General features: G+C 33.6%; 3 protein-coding genes across 3 annotated transcripts; all 3 read left to right on the top strand.

The window, feature by feature from the left end:
• Positions 1–1,030: 1,030 nt before the first annotated feature.
• Positions 1,031–15,181, top strand: LOC145222515 (uncharacterized). Its single transcript, XM_080088649.1, has 22 exons — positions 1,031–1,155; positions 1,447–1,570; positions 1,633–1,786; positions 3,313–3,527; positions 3,900–4,043; positions 5,159–5,246; positions 5,309–5,397; positions 5,506–5,692; positions 6,716–6,853; positions 7,222–7,380; positions 7,770–7,914; positions 8,341–8,446; positions 11,238–11,247; positions 11,817–12,031; positions 12,102–12,245; positions 12,357–12,435; positions 12,788–12,873; positions 13,259–13,445; positions 13,656–13,799; positions 14,006–14,170; positions 14,258–14,405; positions 14,836–15,181. The coding sequence occupies exons 1-22, from the start codon at positions 1,094–1,096 to the stop codon at positions 14,948–14,950; spliced, it is 2,904 nt and encodes a 967-aa protein (XP_079944775.1). The 5' UTR covers positions 1,031–1,093; the 3' UTR covers positions 14,951–15,181.
• LOC145223337 (kelch-like protein 12) lies at positions 10,230–11,866 on the top strand. Its single transcript, XM_080089762.1, has 4 exons — positions 10,230–10,355; positions 10,766–10,889; positions 10,949–11,175; positions 11,817–11,866. The coding sequence occupies exons 1-3, from the start codon at positions 10,294–10,296 to the stop codon at positions 11,138–11,140; spliced, it is 378 nt and encodes a 125-aa protein (XP_079945888.1). The 5' UTR covers positions 10,230–10,293; the 3' UTR covers positions 11,141–11,175; positions 11,817–11,866.
• Positions 15,182–15,212: 31 nt separating the features above from the next.
• Positions 15,213–21,791, top strand: LOC145223317 (kelch-like protein 12). Its single transcript, XM_080089733.1, has 12 exons — positions 15,213–15,277; positions 15,596–15,719; positions 15,789–15,942; positions 16,007–16,221; positions 16,303–16,446; positions 16,860–16,941; positions 17,008–17,093; positions 17,168–17,354; positions 17,807–17,950; positions 19,823–19,981; positions 20,062–20,209; positions 20,733–21,791. The coding sequence occupies exons 1-12, from the start codon at positions 15,216–15,218 to the stop codon at positions 20,848–20,850; spliced, it is 1,623 nt and encodes a 540-aa protein (XP_079945859.1). The 5' UTR covers positions 15,213–15,215; the 3' UTR covers positions 20,851–21,791.
• Positions 21,792–22,577: the final 786 nt, after the last annotated feature.

Genomic DNA, 22,577 nt, shown 5'->3' with positions numbered 1-22,577 from the left:
ATAAAACTTGTAACACTTGAAATATCATGATTTCTATGGAGAAACCTTTTGTTTGCTTAAGGGGATTTCCAACTACGTGCAGCAACAAGGTTGTTGTTTGCCGACTTTTATTTTTGCTAAAACATTTTGTTAGAGGTCAAACATTTAAATATGATTGCATACTACCAGATGGGGTGTTTTAAATTTCACAAATGTACTATTTTCAATTTTTCTCTGTCTATATTAGTTGGTTTTCGCAGTGTGAGGTAAAAATATATGATTGCTAATGTATACAAAATATTATAATATTTTTGTGAAACCTCTACGATTTAAGAGTAGCTAAATTAGCTGCCATATATGTACAGTATATAAGAAGACCTTAGGATAAGGTTCACTTGAATCCATAGCACGATAAAATTTAGCAAAATTAAGTGTTAATTGTGTATTTTTTTAAGGTTTTCATCACAACATGTAAAAATTATTTTTCGAATATCTATAGTCGTTCAAAGAGAAGTCCTCACCCTAGTTTACCAGGCTTTATATAAAAATGGTGCAATGATACAGCTGAATAATGTTGCAAACCTTTTGAAAAATTAAACTGTTGCCAGTGATAAACGAATGTCACCTGTATTGCATTTTTAGATTGATGCACCAAATTTGTTATTACTGAATCAGAAATACATTTGTGGTAAAACCGAGTCTTTAAAAGTACATTTCATCACTATTTTTGGGAGGTAGTTATGACATTTAAGAGATTGCCGGCTAGGGAAGTTGCATAAAAAAATGTTCGACAAATAATTGCCTAAAATTAAGAGCATTTTGGGATTCACAAATCATCCAAGATAAAAAGAAATCTGAAAGCACAAAAAATTTGCACATCAATTTTTACAAAAAAAGTCAGCATAAATCCGCAAAAACTTCGGGCAGAATCTGAAACATTAATAATTGGTAGTTTTTGATCGGAAATCTTTTGGCCCAAAACTTCGGTGCATTACTATTTATTTGCAAGAAGGCTGGGCTTCCTAGGGCGCTTAAATACTTCTATTATTTTTGTGTTTTTTTCTGTTTCTATTTAGAGTAAATAGTAGGTAAGCAGTTGTGTGAAATACCCACAATGGATACAACTCAAAGTGATAATACAAAGCACTATGCTTGGCTGGGAAAACTCATTGCTGAGTAAGTATATGTGCATTCCTATGTGTTTTTAAACTTGTGTTTATCTTAGAATAGCAATGCCTGACTAAAGTTGTCATAGAATAGCCATGCCTGTAAAGTTTATTATTCTTACAATAATAACATGCAGTTGTCAAATGGTTTTAACACCCTGAGGGGTTTACTTCAGGGGGACACACATCCAAGGGTTACTTCAAAGTGGCCCACGATCTACAAAAGTTTTTTTTTGTTTATGTTCACTTTTTGTGTCTATTCTATATGTTTACCTTCAAATTGAATTACGTTTTAATACAGGGATCGAAATTCGAAGGATTCTACTTGTGATTTGGTGTTAGAATCAGAAGGAAAAAAGTTTCCTGTTCACAAAAACATTATGATGCTTGTTTCCAAGTACTTCAAGAAGATGTTTACTATTGAGGTAACTAATGACCACATTATTAATCAATTTTGTTGTCGTCAAAATGTGCTGCTGCTTTGCAGATGAAAGAGAAATATGAAGGCATTGTTAAGATGCTACAGATTCCACATCAGCGACTTTCAAATCTTATTGAGTTTATTTATTCTGGTAGAATTAAAATTACTGAGAAAAATGTACTGGACATCTTGGATGATGCAGAATACACTGAACTAGAAGGTTTTATGTGTATTAATTATCATTTTAGTTACATGTGTACTAATCCTGCTGTTACTTTGTGGTACAAATACAGAACTCTGGTAATCTTAATCAATTTTAAAGTGCAAATTCTGCTTTATTGCGTATTTAATCTTACATGTGCCTACTATTGGATAGTCTGGTTTAATGCATGATTTAATCCAATGCATAAAAAAGCTTAAAATCTGCTATTAACCATACTGGTGTGTAGTACCTGTTTACATAGGCGCCGACTTTAAATTTTTTCGGGGTATACCATATATATGACGTCATTAAATACCAAATTCATTTCTTGTCGCTACATATGATGAGACTACGCTAGAGCTTGCAGTATATAAGTTTACACACCAAAGTTCCACTGCCAGGCACTTCTGCTAGTGTTGCAATTCAATGCATGTTTGTGCGCGGTAACGTGGTAATATTACAAAAAATGGGACCCAAATTATGGGGAGGCGGAACCATAAAGATAAAGATTTAGGTCAGACATCACCTTACATCGCAAATTACTATAGTGTTAAACATTTATTTTCTCTGTAATAACTATTACAAAAATGCTTTGTTTTCATGCAACAGAGCCCACACACTTCTGGCCTAGCTTTTACAAAAATCATTTTATGCGTTATAAATTCACTTGTTTCGTTTACAAGGTGTCACCAATTTAACCCAGTGAGTTGTATGTGACGCATTATTAACTTCAAAGTTAAGTGTACTTCAAACTATTTTCTAAACTGCCAGAAACTTTTGACAAGCTAACACGTTAATTTTTAAGTACCAACCTTTGTGACGTAACAATAAGCGCTGTTTTTTTCGGTTGAAACTAGACAGTCGTTGTTTTTGCGTTAAAGGCAGTTGGAGCAAAGCTTAAAATTAAGTTCACAAACGCTAAACTTTTTTATCATGTGGTTGTTAACGTATAACCCGGGGCAGCGGCATTCTCCCTTCTCTCGTAAGCGAGCGCTAACACCTTCGTTTTATTTGTTACCACCCTTTAATGTTCAAATTCCGATGCTTCTTGAAGATGTTGCAATTATCATGATTGTAATGAATGTGAATATGTCTTGGGTTGTAAAACAATAACCACAATTGAAAGCAGTAGTGTATGTTACTTATTGGTTCCTGTAAGAATAATTTCCACAAAGCTTATAACCAAACGCATGACTAACGTTGATCTGATTCTCGCACCTATGCCTGTTTATTAGGCCAAGGAACATACCATTGTTCCAAACTTTGTCAAAAATTGTAACTTTTTGTCAAAGTTTGAAAGTAATTTATAAAAAGGGGTAAACTTAAAATTAGTGTCAAGTTTGTAGAGCTCTTCTAAGTTTGTAGAACAGCATTTTTAGGAACTCTAGAAACTGGTTAAAAAAATGGACTTAGGCTACTTGTTTTTATTATTGCGCCCAACTGCTTGTAATACCTCTGACTCTGCAACCCTGCTGTATAATTCATTAATCTACATAAACTCTTCATGGCAGTCAGTTACTAAATAAGCATGTTGTTTTTTATAGCACTCAAAGAGATTTGTAAAACAACTCTGCTCAAACTTGTATCTGCTGACAATTGCTTGAAACTTCGAGCCTATGCTCAGAGATACAATCTGGATGAAGTGTTTGATAAAACAAACCAAGAAATTACCACAAGCTTCGCTGCAGTTGTTCGACAAAAGGATTTTGTGCAACTTGGTGTTGATGACATGTCTGCAGTTATCAAGCTGAGAAACAAAGTGTGTCATCATGATTCTTTTTTTTTTGTATCTTTTATAGTTCACTGCTAAAACTTAGGGTTTACCGTAAATTGCTCCCCATTATCAACCTTGCTTGATTGTAAGCAACATGTTAAGGTGTTGAATAAACAATGTAAGCCACATGTTGCGATGCTAGGAAATTATTGTAAGTAACATCTACATGTCAAAAACAAAAACTGTATCAAATTGCAGGTTGTCAAAAAATATTAGAATTATATTGAAAATTTAATCTCACCTCAATTTTCTCAGCCACTCAACTGTAGAATAATAACCTTATAAGCTGTGGCTTACAATAAAAAACTAAGTAAGTGTATTTGTATCACAGTTTTGTTGTCATTGTTTATGTTTTAGACATCTGAGGAAGCAGCTTTTACTGGAATTATACAATGGGTTAATCACAACCCTCTTCAACGCGAGGATTTGTTTGTAAATCTTTTCTTACAACTTGATATAACTGCAATGAGTTCTGATTTTGTGGCCCAAGTTTCCACAGAGGTAACATCTTTTTACCCTAATTTTTGTTGGGAATTAGTTAGTGTTTTTGTTATTTACAGACGATTTCTGTTCCCTGTATTCTTAAGCATACAAGGCATGAAAAAATACCAATTGAAACTGTTTGATTTAGAATCTTTAGCAATGTATAGATGTCTGTTCAGATATTGATTTTACTTGAGTACAGTTTTAACTGCTAGACCAATGGTCTTCAACATTTTTTAAAAGCAACCCCAATATAAAAGAAAATTAAATCAGCATTTACATGCGACCCCATTTTTCCGATAGGGGGGAAATGAAGTAATGCCAAAACTGAAACTATTCTTTTGTAATTTTGTCCGCATAATGGAGCTCTATTGCATAACAATGAGTTGGACAACTTGTGTTGTAATGATTAGATTGTGACATGAGGTACCAAACTGTACCGTAAAACATGAGCAAAAGTTGCCAACTAGAACAAAAATATATCATTTCTTGGTAGTAAATTTAAACGCCAATAAATTAAATTTATAGCAACCCCAGAAAAAGTTTTTTTTTGCGGCCTGCAGGTTGAAGACCACTGTGCTAGACCTTAGAAAATGCATAAAAATCAATAAATGTTTGTATAAGTACAGACTTAACTTAAATTACTAAATAGTTTTAACTAACAATAACAATAATGTATACTATTTAAAAAACAGAAGTGCTCATGAAGTTGCAGATAAGGTAAAGAACCATACAACTTTTTGTCAATATTAAGACTTTTAATGTGTTTTTTTCATTTATTTGATTAAGAAAATGCATTAAATTTGCATATCCATGCCCTGTAAACTAGTGTTCGAAAGGGCATCCTAAAACAAAAATGACTGTTTTATTAAATGCGTCAGATGTTGGAATAAGACGTAATTCTGGGATATGTACTGCTTACCACACCGCTGATCCTGTGAGGGACCTAGGAAAGCTACAAAACTAGCGTGAAATTAGGAATGTTTGTGATGTCATAATGCACCTAGCGTGTTTAGCTGAGCACCGATCTTTAACTTGAGATGCTTGGTGCTTGACCAAACGGACCGCTTGTAGTTTTGGCACATCCCTACATGTAACCTCTGTTTATACTTTTAAGTGTTATTTCATTTCAGAACTTAGTGAGAAAACATGCAAAATGTTCCAACAAGCTTGTGGATGCTTTAGTAGTAAAATTAAAGAAGCCAACTTCGCATGTTACAGGTACCACCTTTAGTCCTGAACTCTTTTTTTATTGTTGAAAAAAACTTTTCTTCTCAATACAGACAGAAAGTTTCTTCTCATGAATGGTGAGCAATCTTTAGGAGAATGTGTCATTTATGATGTCATTACTAAACAGCAGGTCATTCTGCCAGTAAGTTCAGTCCATCCACATTTTCTTGTGTGTATGAAGTACTCAATGTAATTTATCTTTAAACTTATGTAAAAGGTTAAAAGGTATTTATTTGTATCACCTTTACAGAGTTCCAGTACTGGTACTGTTCATGCCACTTCAGTGAAAGTTGGAAATAAAGTTTATTTAATAGGAGGGTATGAGGGTAGTGACAGCAAGAGTTGTTCATTGATTGATTTAAAGGAGAAAACTGGATGGATTGAAATACCAAAACTTTTAAATAGTCGCTTGAATTGTGGTTTAGGGTATATTGAAGGTAATAGTTTTAGAACTTTTTGTCATTAAGAAAAATTTCTTGACTTTAAGTATGAAACTGTGGATGGCTGCACTTTGTAAATTCATCTCTTTCATACCTTACCTTAATGTGTCATTTATACTATGTTTTATGTGCATAAAACTGTAAGGAATGGTACAAAACTCTACACTGGTGACACAGAACCACAAAGTGTTATAGCACATAAGCTGACAAAACACATTGTTGACAAATACTTTAGCCTTCTTTTTTTCTCACATATGTCATGAAAAACAGCTACAAATTCAACTTTATTTTATGTTTTATAACATTTATCGTATATTAATCCTGTTTCGATAATTTAAGCAACCCCCTTTTTTTATGGGTCTTCTTCCCATCTGCTTCACTTGGCTTTTTAGCCCTAACGGTTATCCTATTATTCCCCAAGGTGAAAAATGTTATTATGCATTTTGTAGGCTGCTGGGCACCACAAACGAAAAGATTCTGTTGTGTAATAGTGTTAAAAAGGCAACCAACAGGGACTATGTCACCCGTTTGTGATCTTGCAATAATTGGAGGTCATTTTTGCACATAGCAGTTGTTAACACCCTCATCAAAAATAATGATTGCTGCTTAAAACACCTCTAGTGGTCAAAATTTTAAACAATTGTAAAATAGGATAAACCTTGGACAGTTTAGAGAGTACACAAATTTAAAGTGTTTTTGGTTCTGTTTTACCTTGTAGCCCCATTGTTTACCCACATTAACCATTAATTATATAGGGCCTATGATAACGAAATATTGTAATAATATAAATGTTATAAATAATTCGTAGTGTATGTGCAATTGAAATATGTCCAAAGCCACCCTTCTGGTTTATTTTTTCTAACTTTGTTAGAATACAGTTTACACCTCCTATCATCTAAATACTTGAAGGAAAATCTGCAACATTTTAAACTTTTGACCATTAGCTAAACTGTAGTTTTTTTCAATGTTGCAGTAAATGGCTTGGCTAATGGCAAGTTTGTAAAACAAGATTTATAATAGGTTACATTTATGTCACTGGGGGAAATTTTACTGAAGATCCAGCCAGTTGTGAAAAATTTGACATTTTTAACAACAAGTGGATAATAATGAAGAGCATGTTGCATCGAAGATCAAGACATGGATCTGTTGTTTGCAATGGTAAGTAATCACGGGGTCCTATCATAAAAAAGTAGAAGTGGTGGACCCTCATAGTTTGATGTTACAGAATTTGTCAAGTTGTCTGGTAAAGGGCTGATGTGCCTACAACTGTTTCTCAATAATGCTAGTCAACCATTTCCTCATTAATGCTTTGAACAAACTCTTTAGATAATAATTATGAAAAAAAAATATTTCAGGGACTGAAAGCATGTAAAATTGTTGGTTGTTGGTATATCTGTTTTACTGTAAAGCTTTTAAAGCTTCATCTCCCTAAATTTTTCAACCATTTCTAAATAACTCTGGTTTATCCATAACTCAGGTTTATACGAGACTAAACTTTTTTTAACATCATCAATGTGTTGTTTCAGATTCACTGTATTGCATTGGCGGTTCTGATGGCAGAAATCGATTAAGTTCATGTGAACGTTATGATGTCAGAAATGATGTTTGGAGTGAGATTGCACCTCTCAATCAAGCAAGAGAGGGTTTGGCATGTGTTGTTTTAAATGAAGAAATATATGCAATAGGTAAAGAATTACATCAAATTTTCATAAGTTTGACATATTTAAGTGTTTTAACCACTAGCTGTTTACCACTCAGTCAGATTCCACTGAACTATGTACTACATCATATTGACATTTTAGGCTTTTAAGCAAACCCTTAATGATATACCTCATAATGGACATTTTGCCATTAAGCTGTTTTAATGGAAGTCTGTTGAATCATTGATTTTTTTAGACTTTGGCAGTTGGTGACTTTAATTTAGTTCAACCCATCGAGAACCCATGGTTTTGAGCAATGCCACTCAGTATTTGAGTTATTGAGCTGGGGAATATTTTATTACTCTAGGATCATATTTTACCCACTGCTATGGTGATCTTTATTTGCTGTTTTTAATGTAATTTTGTTATGGTAGGAGGTTTGGGGATCAATTGCTATCTGTCAACTGTTGAAAAGTACAACCCCCAAGAAAACAAATGGAAAATGGTTGCAAAACTTCAACATGAGCGACATTTTTTCTGTGCTTGTGTGGTTGGAAACAAAATTTTTGCTATTGGCGGGTACGAACTTTTATACATTCCAGTTTGTTTGATGGTAAAGCGTTAACAATGCATGTACATTGTTGTTGTTGTTTTTGTCTGCAAGACATTTATACAATGTTCAGGTTGGCCAATAAGTAAATATGGTGAGACATAAAAACCCCTTGTACTACTAGGATTTCAAGTGCTACGCTTGTAATAACTTCAACACCTAAAATGCTTTTGATTTATTAGGTGGCTATCCAGGATGGCGAAAAATAATGGCCTTTTTGCTTTGGCTGCAAATGTGGCCCATAGAGAAAAAATAACAAACTGTAAGAACCTGTCATGTAATGAGGCACTTTGACTTGGCAGTTTGAGCATGCACAGCAAATTATATGTTTATTTGTCTTTTCTTGTTTATATTGTTGGCTGTAAGTCATCCTTATGTATTTGTGTATATTCCAGAAACAGTAAAAAAGGAAAGCTGAAATCAGTGGAAGTTTATGATCCTACTTCTAATACATGGACAAATGCTTTTGAAATTAAGAGTGCACTCTGTGAAGCTACAGTTGTTGCCATCTAAATACTTTTGACGGTTGTTTATAATGTATCATAGGGATTTGACTTCTTTTACATCGATTTTTTTCACTGTCTATGTAAAACTTCTCTTTAAGTACTTTTAACTTCAAAGACAATCAGCACTTACAGCTAGTTTGGTACTTCACCTTTGGTTATTTTGTTGTCATTGTTATCTTGTGATGCGATTTTGTATTATGAAAGATATAGCCTATCCTTCAAGTTGCAGATGCGTAGGCTTCTTTGCTTATTCAAGGTTTACATTTTAAGCCTTTTTTTTCTTTTTAACGTTTCAAAAAGGTCGACAGTCGTTGACGTAGTTATCCTTTCTTAACGACTGTAGTGTAACGTATGAATATTGGGTTTTATTATTTTTGTGCTAAACTGGGCCGTTTAAAGTTGGATGCCACGCGTTTAGCGTTGTTAAACAGTATTGAATTACTGACATTAATTTATATTTGTATGTAAGTAATTAGTTAGGCCGAGCATTTATTCTGCAATCTGTGTTACTGCATTGAACTGATTTCCCCTGCATCGCTGCATAGCAATAAAAACGATTCGGTAATTTAGCAAGTGGTGATTGTATTGTTCTTGCAGATATTTTAATAAGAAGCATGGCTAAATTTGGCAGAATAAGAAGTCCAGCAATTGAATACTTTTCAGAGAAAAATTCGAGAAAAGGAATACGAAATGCTTTGATTTTTATAGCAAAACTTTTGTCTCTACTAAGGGGATTTTTGGTTAATAACGTTGTTTACCAAGCTGAGTTTTACAAATACATTTTGTTAAAGATTAAACGTCTAACTGTAAAGTACTGCGGAAGAAAGTTTTGCACTAATGTACTCTTTGCAGTGTTGCACTTTCGACAAAATATACTTGTTAAGTTTGTTAAACGGATCTGTGTGGATTTTTTTTAATAATTCATGTACAAACTGTAAACAAACTCATTGCGTCAACTCTTACTGAGCAGTCACCAATGAAGTGTTTTTGTAATGTCCAAGAGATATAAACAGCTTAAAGTAAATCAGTAACAGGTGGTTGAACAGTAGAGGTGCACTGAATCGGCTTAATTTTGGTTGAGCCCAAACGAAATGATCAATAGTTTTAAAATGTTTATGACCTCATGTAAAGTCTCGCACTACCTGTTTGACATGAAAACATAAGTTTATCTACCAGGCAAAGAGTGCACAATAGTTGTGTTTCATTGTCGTTTTAGTTCTGTGGACTTTGTCATTGCACTCGGCCCAATACTAACTTTTTGTCTGGAGTTAGAAAGTGATAGTGTAAATATTGTGTTGTTCAACAGATCAGGTGGTACCTTATTAAACAAAAATATCCTGTTTTATGCTTTAAATCTGTGTTTGTAAAATATTCAGTCTTGACCGGATTGCAACAAAGTATTTGACTAATACCGAATCTTGGTAAAATCGACAGATTCAGCTTAAAGAATTTGGCAAGCAGGATATTCGGTACATCTCTAGTATAAGTGTCACAATTTTTTGTGTCTTCAGTAATGTAAAACTTGCCTAAATTGCAGATGCAAGGCAGAACCAATTAGTTGGTTGGAGAAATGTGTACCACAGTAGTAGCTAACATGGCATTTTAGCTTGAACAAATTTGAACAGGGCTTTTTGCTCAAAATTTTTCCAATTCAGTGATTATGTATCTGTTTGACATTTAAAATTGTCATAAAATATTTTGAAACATAAAAGTTTGTTCACACTTCAGGCAATGTAAGTTTTTTAAGTTTGTTTGTATTTCAGGATTGCTATGGTTAAAAGTCCTCATTTTTTATTTCATTTAAAAAAGTAAAAAGTAGGTAGGCTGTTTTAAACAAACACAATGGCAAAAGCTGACAATGATGTTATAAGTCACTATGCTTGGTTAGGGAAACTTATTGCGGAGTAAGTTTATGTGCATTTCTGTGTGTCATTAAGGTTTGTATGTCTACAGTTAACTGTATTGCTTCATGTAATTGGTTGGGAGGTGATGTTTGCCAGATTATATTGATATTTACCTACATTGCAAATGCAGTGACAAATTAGACCCTTAAGAAAGATGATTAATGGGGTCCCAAAACGCTAAACATGTGATACACTCACGAATACAGCTTTGTTAATGGCAAATACTAAAAGCAATTTTTGCATTCGAACTGCGATGCATTGGAAAGCTATTTCTATTTTCATCTTTCTAAACTAAAAAGGCAACCTTAAGGAGATACATAGTTTAAAGCTTTAAGACATGTGCTTTTTAATATGTGTATATTTTTCACATATACATGATGAATGCTTTGTGATTATGTTATGTTTTACAGTGATCGAAGCTCAAAGCATTCTACTTGTGATTTAGTGCTAGAATCGGAAGGGAAAAAGTTTCCTGTTCACAAAAACATTATGATGCTTGTTTCCAACTGTTTCAAAAAGATGTTTACTATTGAGGTAAATCGCCTTCACTAATAGACATTTTGTGCTACATATGCTCTGCACCTGCTTTACAGACAAAAGAGAAACATAAGGGAATTGTTAAGATGCTACAGATTCCACATCAGCGACTTGCAAATCTTGTTGAGTTCATTTATACTGAAAGAATAAAAATTACGGAGAAAAATGTGACAAAAATATTGGATGATGCAGAATTCATTGAACTGGAAGGTTTTGGGCATAACAAACCTATCTTTGGCCAAATATAATCATGCTTTTTAATTTGTTGTGTGGTTAATATCAGGTAATAATAATACAGTTAATTGCAATTGTACAAATTAGTGCACCCCTTGCATGCATTTTTAGTTGGCAATTGGTAATTTTTCATTGCACATAAAACAATTTTGAGTTTATAGGTCATTTTTAGATATGATTTTAACTTTTTATGTGCAGTTTGGAGTGATGTGGTAGTCTTAACAAGTCCATTCTACACAGAATAAGTTTAAGACATTCTGACTGAATGCTGACTTGCAAAGCCATTAATATTTTGACAATATGTTGCTGACCCTTGGCATAATAAATCTGAAACAACACCCTACCCTTTAATTTTTTTGTTTCAATGCATGGAAATGCTTACAAATCAGTGCTGTTGTTAGCCATTATTGTGTGTAGTACGTGTTTAATTATAGTTACTGAGCAAATATTTGATCAAAGTGGTGCCTAATAGTGTTTGTCATGTACAAGTCACAAATATTTATTAATCAAATAAATCACTTTTTTTGCAACATACAATTTCAATTGTACTAATAAAGGTATTGACCATAATGCCGAAAACAAGATTATCACTCAAATATAAGTGAATATATTTGAAACTAGCTTGTCCAAAGCAGTGCAGATTAAAACTATCCCTTCTTTACTCTGACACATATAAAATATTTTTTACAGCACTTAAAGAAATTTGTGAAACAGCTCTGCTTAAACTTGTATCTACTGACAACTGCTTGAAACTCCGTGCTTGTGCTAAGCGATACAATCTGGATGAAGTGTTGAACAAAGCTAACCAAGAGATTAAGACTAACTTTGCCACCATTGTTCAGCAAAAAGATTTTGTGCAACTTGATGTTGATGATATGTCTGCTGTTTTTGAACTGAGAAACAAAGTGTGTCACCTATTTTGTACCTAGCCACATATTATATTTAAACTTTTACAATTCTTGTTTATGGTTTTAGACATGTAAAGAAGCTGCCTTTACTGGGATTGTTCATTGGGTTAAACATAACCCTCGTCAACGTGAGGAATTGTTTGAGGTTCTTTTTTCACAACTTGATCTTTCTTCAATGAGCTCTAAATTTCTTACCAAAGTTTCCAAAGAGGTGAAACCTAACTAGGCAATCTTAACTATGCATGAAAATATTAATACTGTTGTCATTGTACAAATCAAGTTATACTTTTTACTAGTTTAAATTATTTTGGACCTTTTTTAGAGTTTGGTAAGGAAAAGTGCCGCATGCATGAAGTTGCTAAATGAAACAAATCAATATGTCAACCAACATACCTATTCTGGTACGTTTTTTGTTACCTTGGCATTTTCAAAGAACAAAAATAATATTGTTTCACACTTTACTTTCACGAGATGTCCTATCCTACATTAGTCCTATATATATACAGTTAGTAATTTATGCTTAACCCCTGAAAGTTGGCCAAATTGTGTAAGAATGTCCACATTAGGACAAGCACAAATTTGATTTTTTTATACGATTATTTTTCTGTTGCCCTTTACCCTACTAAAATAGACCAAATTAACAAATGTGTATGTTAGCCAATACAGTAGTTCATATAGATTAGCAACATGCAGAAAGACGTCTGGTAGTTTGTTGTCTAATTTTCACTTTTATTATTACATTTCCTTGTTCAGGTAAAATTCTGATTGTTGGTGGCCAGGATTCGCCTCGTGATTGTGTGGTTTATGATGTCAACACCAAACACTTGACTCATCTGCCAGTAAGTTTGTGTGGTTGAAAGAAAAATGATATAAATATAAAAGGGATCAGGTCAATAAATAATAAGCAAGCTGTGTACAGTGCACACTGTTTCAACCAATAAGGTCTCTACAGTGCAGCTGTTGATAAGACATTCACTGTGTTGGCCAGTGTAGCCATCTAATGCCAAATTGTGACATTGGACAGAATTGGTGTGGCACAGTTTTTCAGCCTAACCGCAGTGCTGTTAGATAGCTATACAAGCCAATACAGTTTCCACCAGCAGCGTTGATAAGACCTTAGGTTGTAACAGTGTGCAGCTTGCTAATGATATACATATTTTTTTAATTAAAATAAACATAACAAACTTAAGCTTTTTGATATACCTTTGACACACTTTTTAACAGAAACTAAACAAAGATAGAGTCGGGGTCACCGCTGTAAAAGTTGGAAGTAAAGTTTATGTAACTGGATGTTGGGTTGTTGAGGGTGGCCAATGTTGTGAAATGTTGGACTTGGATGAACCAACAAAATGGAATGTGTTGGAAGATATGTTGGAACATCGCTCATGGTGTGGATCTGGTTTTCTAGCAGGTAAGTTTTTAAATTAAAAAAATATTTTTTTTGCATTAAATTATTTGAATTAAATTAAATTATTTTTTGCACAGCATCCTTCCTTTTGTTTACTGACAGTGGCAAGAATTACATCTATAAATGTTTATTATCATGTTGTTTGTTTGTGCAATATGGGCCAGTATAAACAAATTAGTTTTTGATGATTTTATTTTGTCACTTTATCTGCAGATCACATTTATGTTACTGGTGGTTGGGACTTGGATGCTAAAACACAGTCAAGTTGTGAAAAGTTTGATATCCACAACAACAGGTGGACTAGAATAAACAATATGTTGCATTCAAGATATCAACATGGAACTGCTGCTTGCAATAGTAAGAAAACAAAAAAAGGATCAATATTAAATTTTATTTCGTTCAAAAAGTTTTGTTGTCGCATGAAGCATGTATACATTCTTACTTTTTTTTCCACACTGTGTGCCAAATTACTACAAATTATACCTCGAACATACATTCTGTTTATGTACAACTTTACAATTTCTTCATGTACTTAACTTTAATAAGATCCTACATTTGTATAGTTTTAGATTCACTTTATTGTATCGGAGGTCAAGAAGGCAGAAAAATATTATCTTTATGTGAACAATATAATGTGTGGAGTGGTGTATGGAATGAGATTGCACCTCTCAATCAAGCAAGAAAGGGCTTTGCCTGTGTTGTATTGAATGGAAGCATCTATGCAATAGGTAATAGTTGTAAGTTTGTTTTGTGCATGTTTGGATTAGAATGCTTGTATTTTTACTGTAGCTAATGTTTTTTTGCTGTTGTAACAGGTGGTTATGGGGACAATGACCAATACCTGTCAACCGTTGAGCGATTTGATACAGAAATTGGCAAATGGGAGAATGTTGCATCACTACAACATGCTCGCTACCTTTCATCTGCTTGTGTTATTGGAAACAAAATCTTTGTTGTTGGAGGGTGAGAATATTAAACAAATAATACTAAAAAATTGATTGACTTCTTTGTAGAAACCTATTGCGTAAACATTTTTCGTACAATTACTGAATTTACTATTTAAACTAAGTTTGTTTCAGTGTAAAGGTTTTAAAAATGGAAACATCTTAAAACTATTGCAAGCTAAGTGTCATAAACACCCAACAATCAAAACATCCAAAGACTTTTTGTCTTTTGTAATTAACTAATTAACCAGCACTATTTGTAATTAGTACCACACACCTGATTATGCTCCCCTACTTTATCCTTCAAAAGTCATTTTTACTACAATCAAATGTGTAATCAACAATTATGATGAATGTAGTGAAATGTCATATATTAAAAACTTTACAATCCTCAACCGTGTAGGCCAATGCTTATTAATAAATCATTTAAAATATGTATTTTTTTATAGGCGTAGTAAAGAAAAAGATGTAAAATCAGTTGAAGTTTATGATCCTATTTCAGATGTTTGGACAGTTGATTTTGAAACAGAAAAAGTGCTTAATGCCACTGTTGTTGCAATTTAAAATGCATTGTCTTTTTTCCTTTTTAATAATGGTTTCACACTACTGTGCTGTATATGTTACAAAAATTTTCCTTTTTTGTATTTTATGCTGTGTTTTCTTCGTTTGTGTCGCCTTTTAATGATGTATATTGTAAAAAATTGTTTTATTTAAGAGTCATGTGTTTGTTAAACTATAAACATAGGAAGCATTCCATTTAATAACCTGCCATATTCTTTCATGTGTATACACCTAGGTTGTTTGTTTTAATTTGTGTTAAACAAAAACAATGGATACAACCAACAGTGATTCCACAAAGCACTATGCTTGGTTGGGAAAACTCATTGCTGAGTAAGTTTACACTTTTAAACTGTATTTCTGTGAAGCAAATGTTTTTGATTTTAAGCTCCAGAAAAATCATGTCCTTCATAGGTCAAGTTCTTAGTTTTTTTTTTTTTAATTTCTCAAAACAAGTATCTTTACTTCACCTTTTTAATTTTAAAAGTCCAAGTTTTATGTGGAGTACAACTTGACTTAATAATCTGCCCTAGCTGGTCAAAAATTGGTCAAATGCCATTTTCTATAACTTTTTTTAAGTTTTGAGTTTGTTGGTTCATGATTTACTTATTGAGTTTTAAAAATGTATGAACTAATTGTGCTTTTACATAGGGATCGAAACTCAGAGGAATCCACTTGTGATTTGGTGTTAGAATCAGAAGGAAAAGAATTTCCGGTTCACAAAAATGTTTTGATGCTTGTTTCGAAGTACTTTAAGAAGATGTTCACTATTGAGGTAAATAACACTTTGCTCTAATAACGTACATTTGTATATCACATTCTAATGCTTGTATCTGCTTTCCAGATGAAAGAGAAATATGAAGGCATTGTGAAGATGCTACAGATTCCATATCAGCGACTGGCAAATCTTATCGAGTTTGTTTATTCTGGTAGAATAAAAATAACAGAAGATAATGTGGCGGACATATTGGATGATGCACAATACACTGAACTGGATGGTATGAAACAGTTCATTAAAACAATATTTTTGGTGCCGAAACTAACATTCCTAAATTTTGACAGTTCTTGAAGAGATTTGCAAAAAAGCCCTGCTCAAACTTTTATCTGCTGACAATTGCTTGAAACTTCGAGCTTATGCTCAGCGACACAATCTGGATGAAGTGCTTGTTAAAACAAACCAAGAAATTGCTGCAAGCCTTGAAGCAGTTGTTCAACAAGATGACTTTATGCAACTTAACCTTGATGATATGTCTGCTGTCATCAAGTTTAGACACAAAGTATGTCTTGATAGTTGTGTTTTTGCACATAAATGATTATCCACTTTTCAATATTGGCAAATTTATGTCATTGTTTTTTAGGTTTGTGAGGAAGTTGTATTTACTGGGATTTTAAATTGGGTTAATCATAACCCTGATCAGCGGGAGAAATTGTTTATGGACCTTATCGCACAAGTTGATTTTACTTCAATGAGCTCTGGCTTTCTTGCCAAAGTGTCCAAGGAGGTAAATGCAAATTAAATAATCACTAAAAAACATGTTTTGCATGAAAAGTGTTTTGAGTTAAAGTTAAGTCCTAATATAATGGACTTGGGCTTAAATCCAACCTTACAACTGTTGTGCCAAAATTTTTACAAATTTTAGGCCTGAGAATCTGGTTAGGGCCAGCCTCAGGGCTTGTACTTCACATTTCAGGTCCGCTTGCTGCTTTGCTTGGAAGCATTCCAAATTTTCTTTTTGTTTTTTATTCAACTTATTTGCGAGTAGATTTTGCAAACATGTAAACCAAGCTCACTGAATCGTTTTTTCTAAATTATGTGCTAGAATTTTCTAGTGTAGCCTGAAAATAAAATTAGTAAGAGTTTGATTACCTATGCTTAACATTTACTGTGTCCATTTATGTTGTAACATTTGTATAGAACTTGGTAAGAAACAATGGAGAATGTCTGCGTTTGCTTGTTGATGCAGTTGTAAAAGTCAATGAGCCAACTTCCACTGGTGGTAATGTTTCTTTTAGTTTGGTGGTGTATGTAATTCTAAACTAATGTCTTACAATTTCTCACACAGGCAAATTCATGCTTGTGGGTGGAAGAAACTCCCCAACTGATTGTGTTATCTACGATGTCAATACCAGGAAACTTACTCATTTGCCAGTAAGTATTGTGAGAAATATGCAGAGTCACATTTCTTGACAAGTATTTTTTAGTTTGCCATTGTTTTGCGATAGAAACTTAACACCAAAAGAATTGGGTCCACCTCTGTAAAAGTTAGGACCAAGGTTTATGTGAGTGGAGGGGTGGATCTGGAAGCTGGCCAAAGTTGTGAAATGTTAGACTTGGACCAACAAATTAGATGGAACATGTTGCCAAATTTGCTTGAATCACATGAAAACGGTGGATCCTGTTTTGTAGCAGGTTAGTTGGTAAAACAAAAGTCTGTTGCAGGTTTATGTCCCGTAGAGCATCCCTACTATTGCAAAGTTGTGCTCAAAAGGCTGCAAGGTTTAATCTCCTATTGACCACTTCCATTGTTTTAAACAAAATACCAATGCAGTAGTGGTTTGCAAAACTGCATGATTGTTTCAATAAAGTTTGATAAACCCCATTCTGGATTTTTTTTTATCCCATAACACTGGTGCCAAAAGCCAAAGCATTTGGGCATCTTTAAGATACCAAATTATATTTTTAAGTCTTCTAAAACTAGAAGCATTTTTACACTGGTAAAAAAATAATTGATTCTGTTTTATATTACAGACCTACCTAAAGAGACAGCTTAAAAAACTCACACTGTAGTTTTCAAAGTTATCCGATGTTTTTCCAAACATAACTTTTTTTGAAAGGTTTTGTTTCTGTTTTTACATCTTCAGGTCACATCATTGTCACTGGAGGTTGGAATTGTAATCATGGAATACTTCCAAGTTGTGAAAAGTTTGGCTTTCACAACAATACTTGGGTGGGAATAAGCAATATGTTACACGCCCGAGCTGATCATGGAACAGCTGTTTGCAATGGTAAATAACTAAAAAACTTTGCTTAAGTATTAGTAGTGTTTCAAATATCCTTTATTTTAATTGTTTTCTAATTTAATTGGATAAGTACAATGTTGACACTAAGGTTCCATTGCATACCTGGTCAGCCCCTCAAAAGTATGCTTTAATGAGACAGACCCTACGAATCAAAAGTTTGTTTGGAAATATCCTAATTTGAGCACAATTGCTTAGAGCTGATTGTAGTATTAAAGTAATTGTTTTTATTTGAATAAGGTCTTGAAAGTCATTTAGACATCAGAATCACTGTGATGAACATTAAACAACATAAGTAAAGATCGTGTATAATGTATATGTGATAGTAATGATGGGGGCAATAATGTATGTACAATGGTTAAATAGTAAAGTCACCCTAGTAATTATGGGTCCCCTTCCTTGAAGGGGACACATCTTGATTTTACTCGATTTCTTTTTTTTTTTTTTCTTTTTTTTTCTTCTTTTTTTTTTTCTTCCCTGAAGTTTGTCCACCCCATTTTGCCCTGAAATGTTTGATGGATTTGGATGAAACTTTCACAGATGGTAGATATAGTTGTGTAGATGTGCCATCTGCTTCGTTTGTCATGATAACCCCAGTATTTACCCCGCTAGCCCCCAAAATGTAAAATGTGGTTTGTGCGCACCACAAACGTTAGTTTTGTGTGATGTTATAAAGACAACTACATATGGTACTTATGTTTAAGGATTGCTTGGTGAACGTGTTTGCGGATAGCAGTCAAGGGGGTTGTTCACAGCCTTGTGACGTCATAAGTCATTAGGGTTGTTTGTTAAAACGCCCCCTAGTGGTCAAAATTGAAACATTGGCCAATTTGGACAAAATTTTACAGGATTGTTGTTTGGGTCATCTTGTGACGTCATAAGTTATTACGGTTGTTGGTTAAAACGCCCCCTAGTGGTCGAAATTGAAACATTGGCCAATTTGGACAAAATTTTACAGGATTGTTGTTTGGGTCATTGCAGTTTCATATTTTCAACATTAGGGTGAAGAACCCCATCAGTTACCCCACTAGCCCCCTAAAATGGGTGAATATTTAAACAGGGTCGGAATTGGCTGAAATTTGGATAGCTTGTATAATTTGCCATTTACAATTGATGATTGTTGTGTTAAAACCTGTAGCCCCAGCATTTACCCCACTAGCCCCCTAAAATGGGTGAATTTTTAAACAGGGTTGGATTTGGCTGAAATTTGGATAGCTTGTACAATTTGCCATTTACAAATGATGATTGTTGTGTTAAACCCTGTAGCCCCATCAGTTACCCCACTAGCCCCCTAAAAAGGATAAATTTTTTAAACAGGGTCGGAATTGGCTGAAATTTGGATAGCTTGTACAATTTGCCATTTACAAATGACGATTGTTGTGTTAAACCCTGTAGCCCCAATAGTCACCCTGCTAGCCCCCTAAAATGGGTGAGTTTTTAAACAGTGCACAATTGTTGGAAATGTTATGCCATTTATAGGTATCGATTGTTGTGTTTTACTTCTTTGTTTTAAACTAGACAAACTTTAAACAATGCTTGAATTGAGTCGATTTGTATAGTTTGAACTTTGCATAGCATGACTATTTAATCCTAGTACCAATCACAGTGTTTTACTTTACAACACCAAAGTTTCTTATGGTTATCTCTTGAAATGCAGTATTTACAACTTTGCATGTGTGGGGACCCATGAGTTTCTGCCTGCAGAAACAACTAACGTTTTAAAAGACGGTGGCAAATATGGGACCCAATATAAAATAAGTGAAGGAATTATATTTATGTTTTAAAATAGATCATAGTGTATGTGCAAGGGCAATATGTGCTAAGCCACCCTTCTAGTTCTCTATTTTGTTTTGTCTGTAGATTTACTTTATTGCATTGGTGGTTATGATGAAAATGAAGTGCTGTCTTCATGTGAACGATACAATATGAGAAGTGGAAACTGGAATGAGATTGCACCTTTAAGTCAAGCAAGACAGGATTTAACATGTGTTGTATCAAATGGAAATATATATGCAATAGGTAATACTTAAGTTGTAGGTTTGGTAGTGTGTATGTAAACTTGACTGTGTTTTTACTTCTCCATATTACCTTTTGTACAGGAGGATTAGGGGTTAATAATGAATGTCTATCCACTGTTGAACGATTTATTCCAAGATTTGGCAAATGGCAGAATATGGCATCACTTACAGTTGCACGCTGCCATGCATCTGCTTGTGTGATTGAAAACAAAATCTTCGTTATTGGAGGGTAAGAATACTGACACTGGAAATAGTACAGATAATATGATGTGAGTCCCGTCACATAATGCTTATCATAACGGTGTAGCTGCAGTGCGTTTCTCATATCTCCACCAACTGCCCCCTCTACTTTGTCACGCTTTTTAACGTCTCAACGTTGCGCAGCTTTCTCCGGCAAGGTAAATATTTTAGTGCAATTTGGTTACAACGATTTTTTCACTGAACGAAATAAACTCAACTCAATAAGTGCATGTGCATACTTTTTGGACCCTTATTTGTATGCAACTTTGGTTTGAAAGTGTACTTTTGTCCTGTAATAAAATATCATCTTAACACAACTTAAAATGTCGCATAGAGCATTGCCTTACAATTTTACTGCAACATGCATTTAAGACTAGAGAGGATTATAACTATTTTTTGTCAAGATTGCGACATGCTAAAAACAGTTGATTGTGCCATTATCATTCAGTTTTATTCCCATGCATCGTTTTGTAGAATGGAACTTTAAGTAAAGCATTAAAATTTATTTTCAGGTTCGATGGAGAAAAAGACATAAAATCAATTGAAGTTTATGATCCTGTTTTGAATGTTTGGACAATTGACTTTGAACTGAAAAAGCCAGTTCGTGAGGCGACTGTTGTTGCAATGTGAGATGCCATGTATTTCTTTTTTCACTAGCGTTTCTTCAAATAAAGTTCATGATATTTCTTCAATTTGTCAAATTGTAAATTTACAGAAAATTAAGTTTTGTCCATTTGTCATTTTTGTGCTTCAAATATGCATGGTGACTTTTTTGGTTAAGGGACCATGTCTTAAAATATAGATTTTAAAACATTATGACTTTTCTTTACAGAATCATTTCATTGATTTAGTTGCATTTAGTTGGGTTTACTTGCTATTTTTATTTACACATCTTTAGTTTTTTGTGATAAAACTTACAAGAATGTTCCCAGTTCTATGGAAGAACAGATTATGTTCTTTCGCAACAATCATGAATTTTAATGCAATGATTGTACACAATGATCTCTTGAGCCCTGTTATTGTCATAAATTTTGTTGCTATTGAATCTTTGTACTGGAATATTATTGTTGTAATTGAAAACATACTTATGCTCATCATTAGTTTTATAGTGAAATACTACTTCACTGCGAATTAGTAAAAGAAACTGTGATTTTAGCATCATATTTAGCTTATTTAACATTTACTTGCAATATTTTGTTTAATTTTACAAACTTGATGTTTTTATTTTGATTGTATGTTGTTTCAAGTTAATACTCTTTTTTCGCAAAATATTTAAAAGAGTACTGTGAGCTTAACTTCATATTTAGCTTGTTTTACATTTACTTGCAGTATTTTGTTTAATTTTACATACTTGTTGTGTTTGTGTTGTCTATATGTTTAAAACTGTTTTACATTTTTCTTTGGGTGAAGATTTAAAGCAGCTGCTATGGCAGCTGTTGAGAGACCCTTTGATGCACCCGTTAATGAAAATGAAATATCCATTGGAGCACAGCATAGATTTTACTGTTCTAACTCCAGGTACGAATTTAAAATGTAACATACCTTTTTTAAGAATACAGTCAACGAGATTCGTTTGTGGTGGTGTGGTACAAAACTGTCCCATTTGCTGTAAAGTCCACTGCAGGTATTCTTGCGGTAGGTAGTAGTGACAATGCTATTTGGTGTGCTAGTAACCAGGACGTCTAAGTACTGGTTAGTGTTGTTTACCTCTAGTTAATGTGTGAAAGATATGCTCTAATAAACTGCATCTAGCGCCTTGAAAAATAATAAACAATGCAAAAACGGGATTAGTTTTAAGAATAAACGACAGATGTACAAACTGGCTTATTATATCACGTAGTAATGTGTTTCGTCAAATTTGAGGTGTATTCTAAAAACTCCAATTTGAGGTGTATTCTAACGAAAGGTGTCTTGAGTTATTTATTGGTTTTTGCCAAAAAATACAAATTTATGTCCTCGTCTTGATTAAACTGTAGTTAAATGATGTGTACAGGGAACCATTATCGATTAGGTATTATAATAGGAAATGATTAAAGTTGCAAGCAAGGGCTATGAAAACGTGCTAAACAAGCATGAACTATTTGCCAGCAAGCCGTTTTCCAAAGTTTATTAAGATATTTATGTATAAGTTACATTTGGTCACGGCTGAACACGTTTTGTTGGCGATTTTGCGCGCTGTGCTCTCGAACTTCCTGGACTAGTGAGTGGTTTGTATCCAACAGTATATGTACGTTAGTACCAGCAACGTTATGAGTTGTATCAACTACCAAGTAAAATATGCGTTGATTAATATAGTAGGAAATAGATTGTTTAATTTTATATTAGCAAAATATAAGATGTTTCATAATTTTCAAAAT

This window comes from Phallusia mammillata, chromosome 4, assembly GCF_965637545.1.
Source record: "Phallusia mammillata chromosome 4, kaPhaMamm4.hap1.1, whole genome shotgun sequence".
Classification (NCBI taxonomy): Eukaryota; Metazoa; Chordata; class Ascidiacea; order Phlebobranchia; family Ascidiidae; genus Phallusia; species Phallusia mammillata.
This window is presented reverse-complemented; position numbering and strand designations above follow the sequence as displayed.

Bases quoted from the DNA above. Each gene is read 5' to 3' on its own strand.
- LOC145223337 (XM_080089762.1), top strand. From the start codon at position 10,294: ATGGCAAAAGCTGACAATGATGTTATAAGTCACTATGCTTGGTTAGGG. The intron at 10,356-10,765 runs GTAAGTTTATGT...TATGTTTTACAG, and splicing joins TTAGGGAAACTTATTGCGGA to TGATCGAAGCTCAAAGCATT. The intron at 10,890-10,948 runs GTAAATCGCCTT...CCTGCTTTACAG, and splicing joins AAAAGATGTTTACTATTGAG to ACAAAAGAGAAACATAAGGG.
- LOC145223317 (XM_080089733.1), top strand. From the start codon at position 15,216: ATGGATACAACCAACAGTGATTCCACAAAGCACTATGCTTGGTTGGGA. The intron at 15,720-15,788 runs GTAAATAACACT...TCTGCTTTCCAG, and splicing joins AGAAGATGTTCACTATTGAG to ATGAAAGAGAAATATGAAGG. The intron at 15,943-16,006 runs GTATGAAACAGT...AAATTTTGACAG, and splicing joins ACAATACACTGAACTGGATG to TTCTTGAAGAGATTTGCAAA.
- LOC145222515 (XM_080088649.1), top strand. From the start codon at position 1,094: ATGGATACAACTCAAAGTGATAATACAAAGCACTATGCTTGGCTGGGA. The intron at 6,854-7,221 runs GTAAGTAATCAC...GTGTTGTTTCAG, and splicing joins TGGATCTGTTGTTTGCAATG to ATTCACTGTATTGCATTGGC. The intron at 14,406-14,835 runs GTGAGAATATTA...ATTTTTTTATAG, and splicing joins AAAATCTTTGTTGTTGGAGG to GCGTAGTAAAGAAAAAGATG.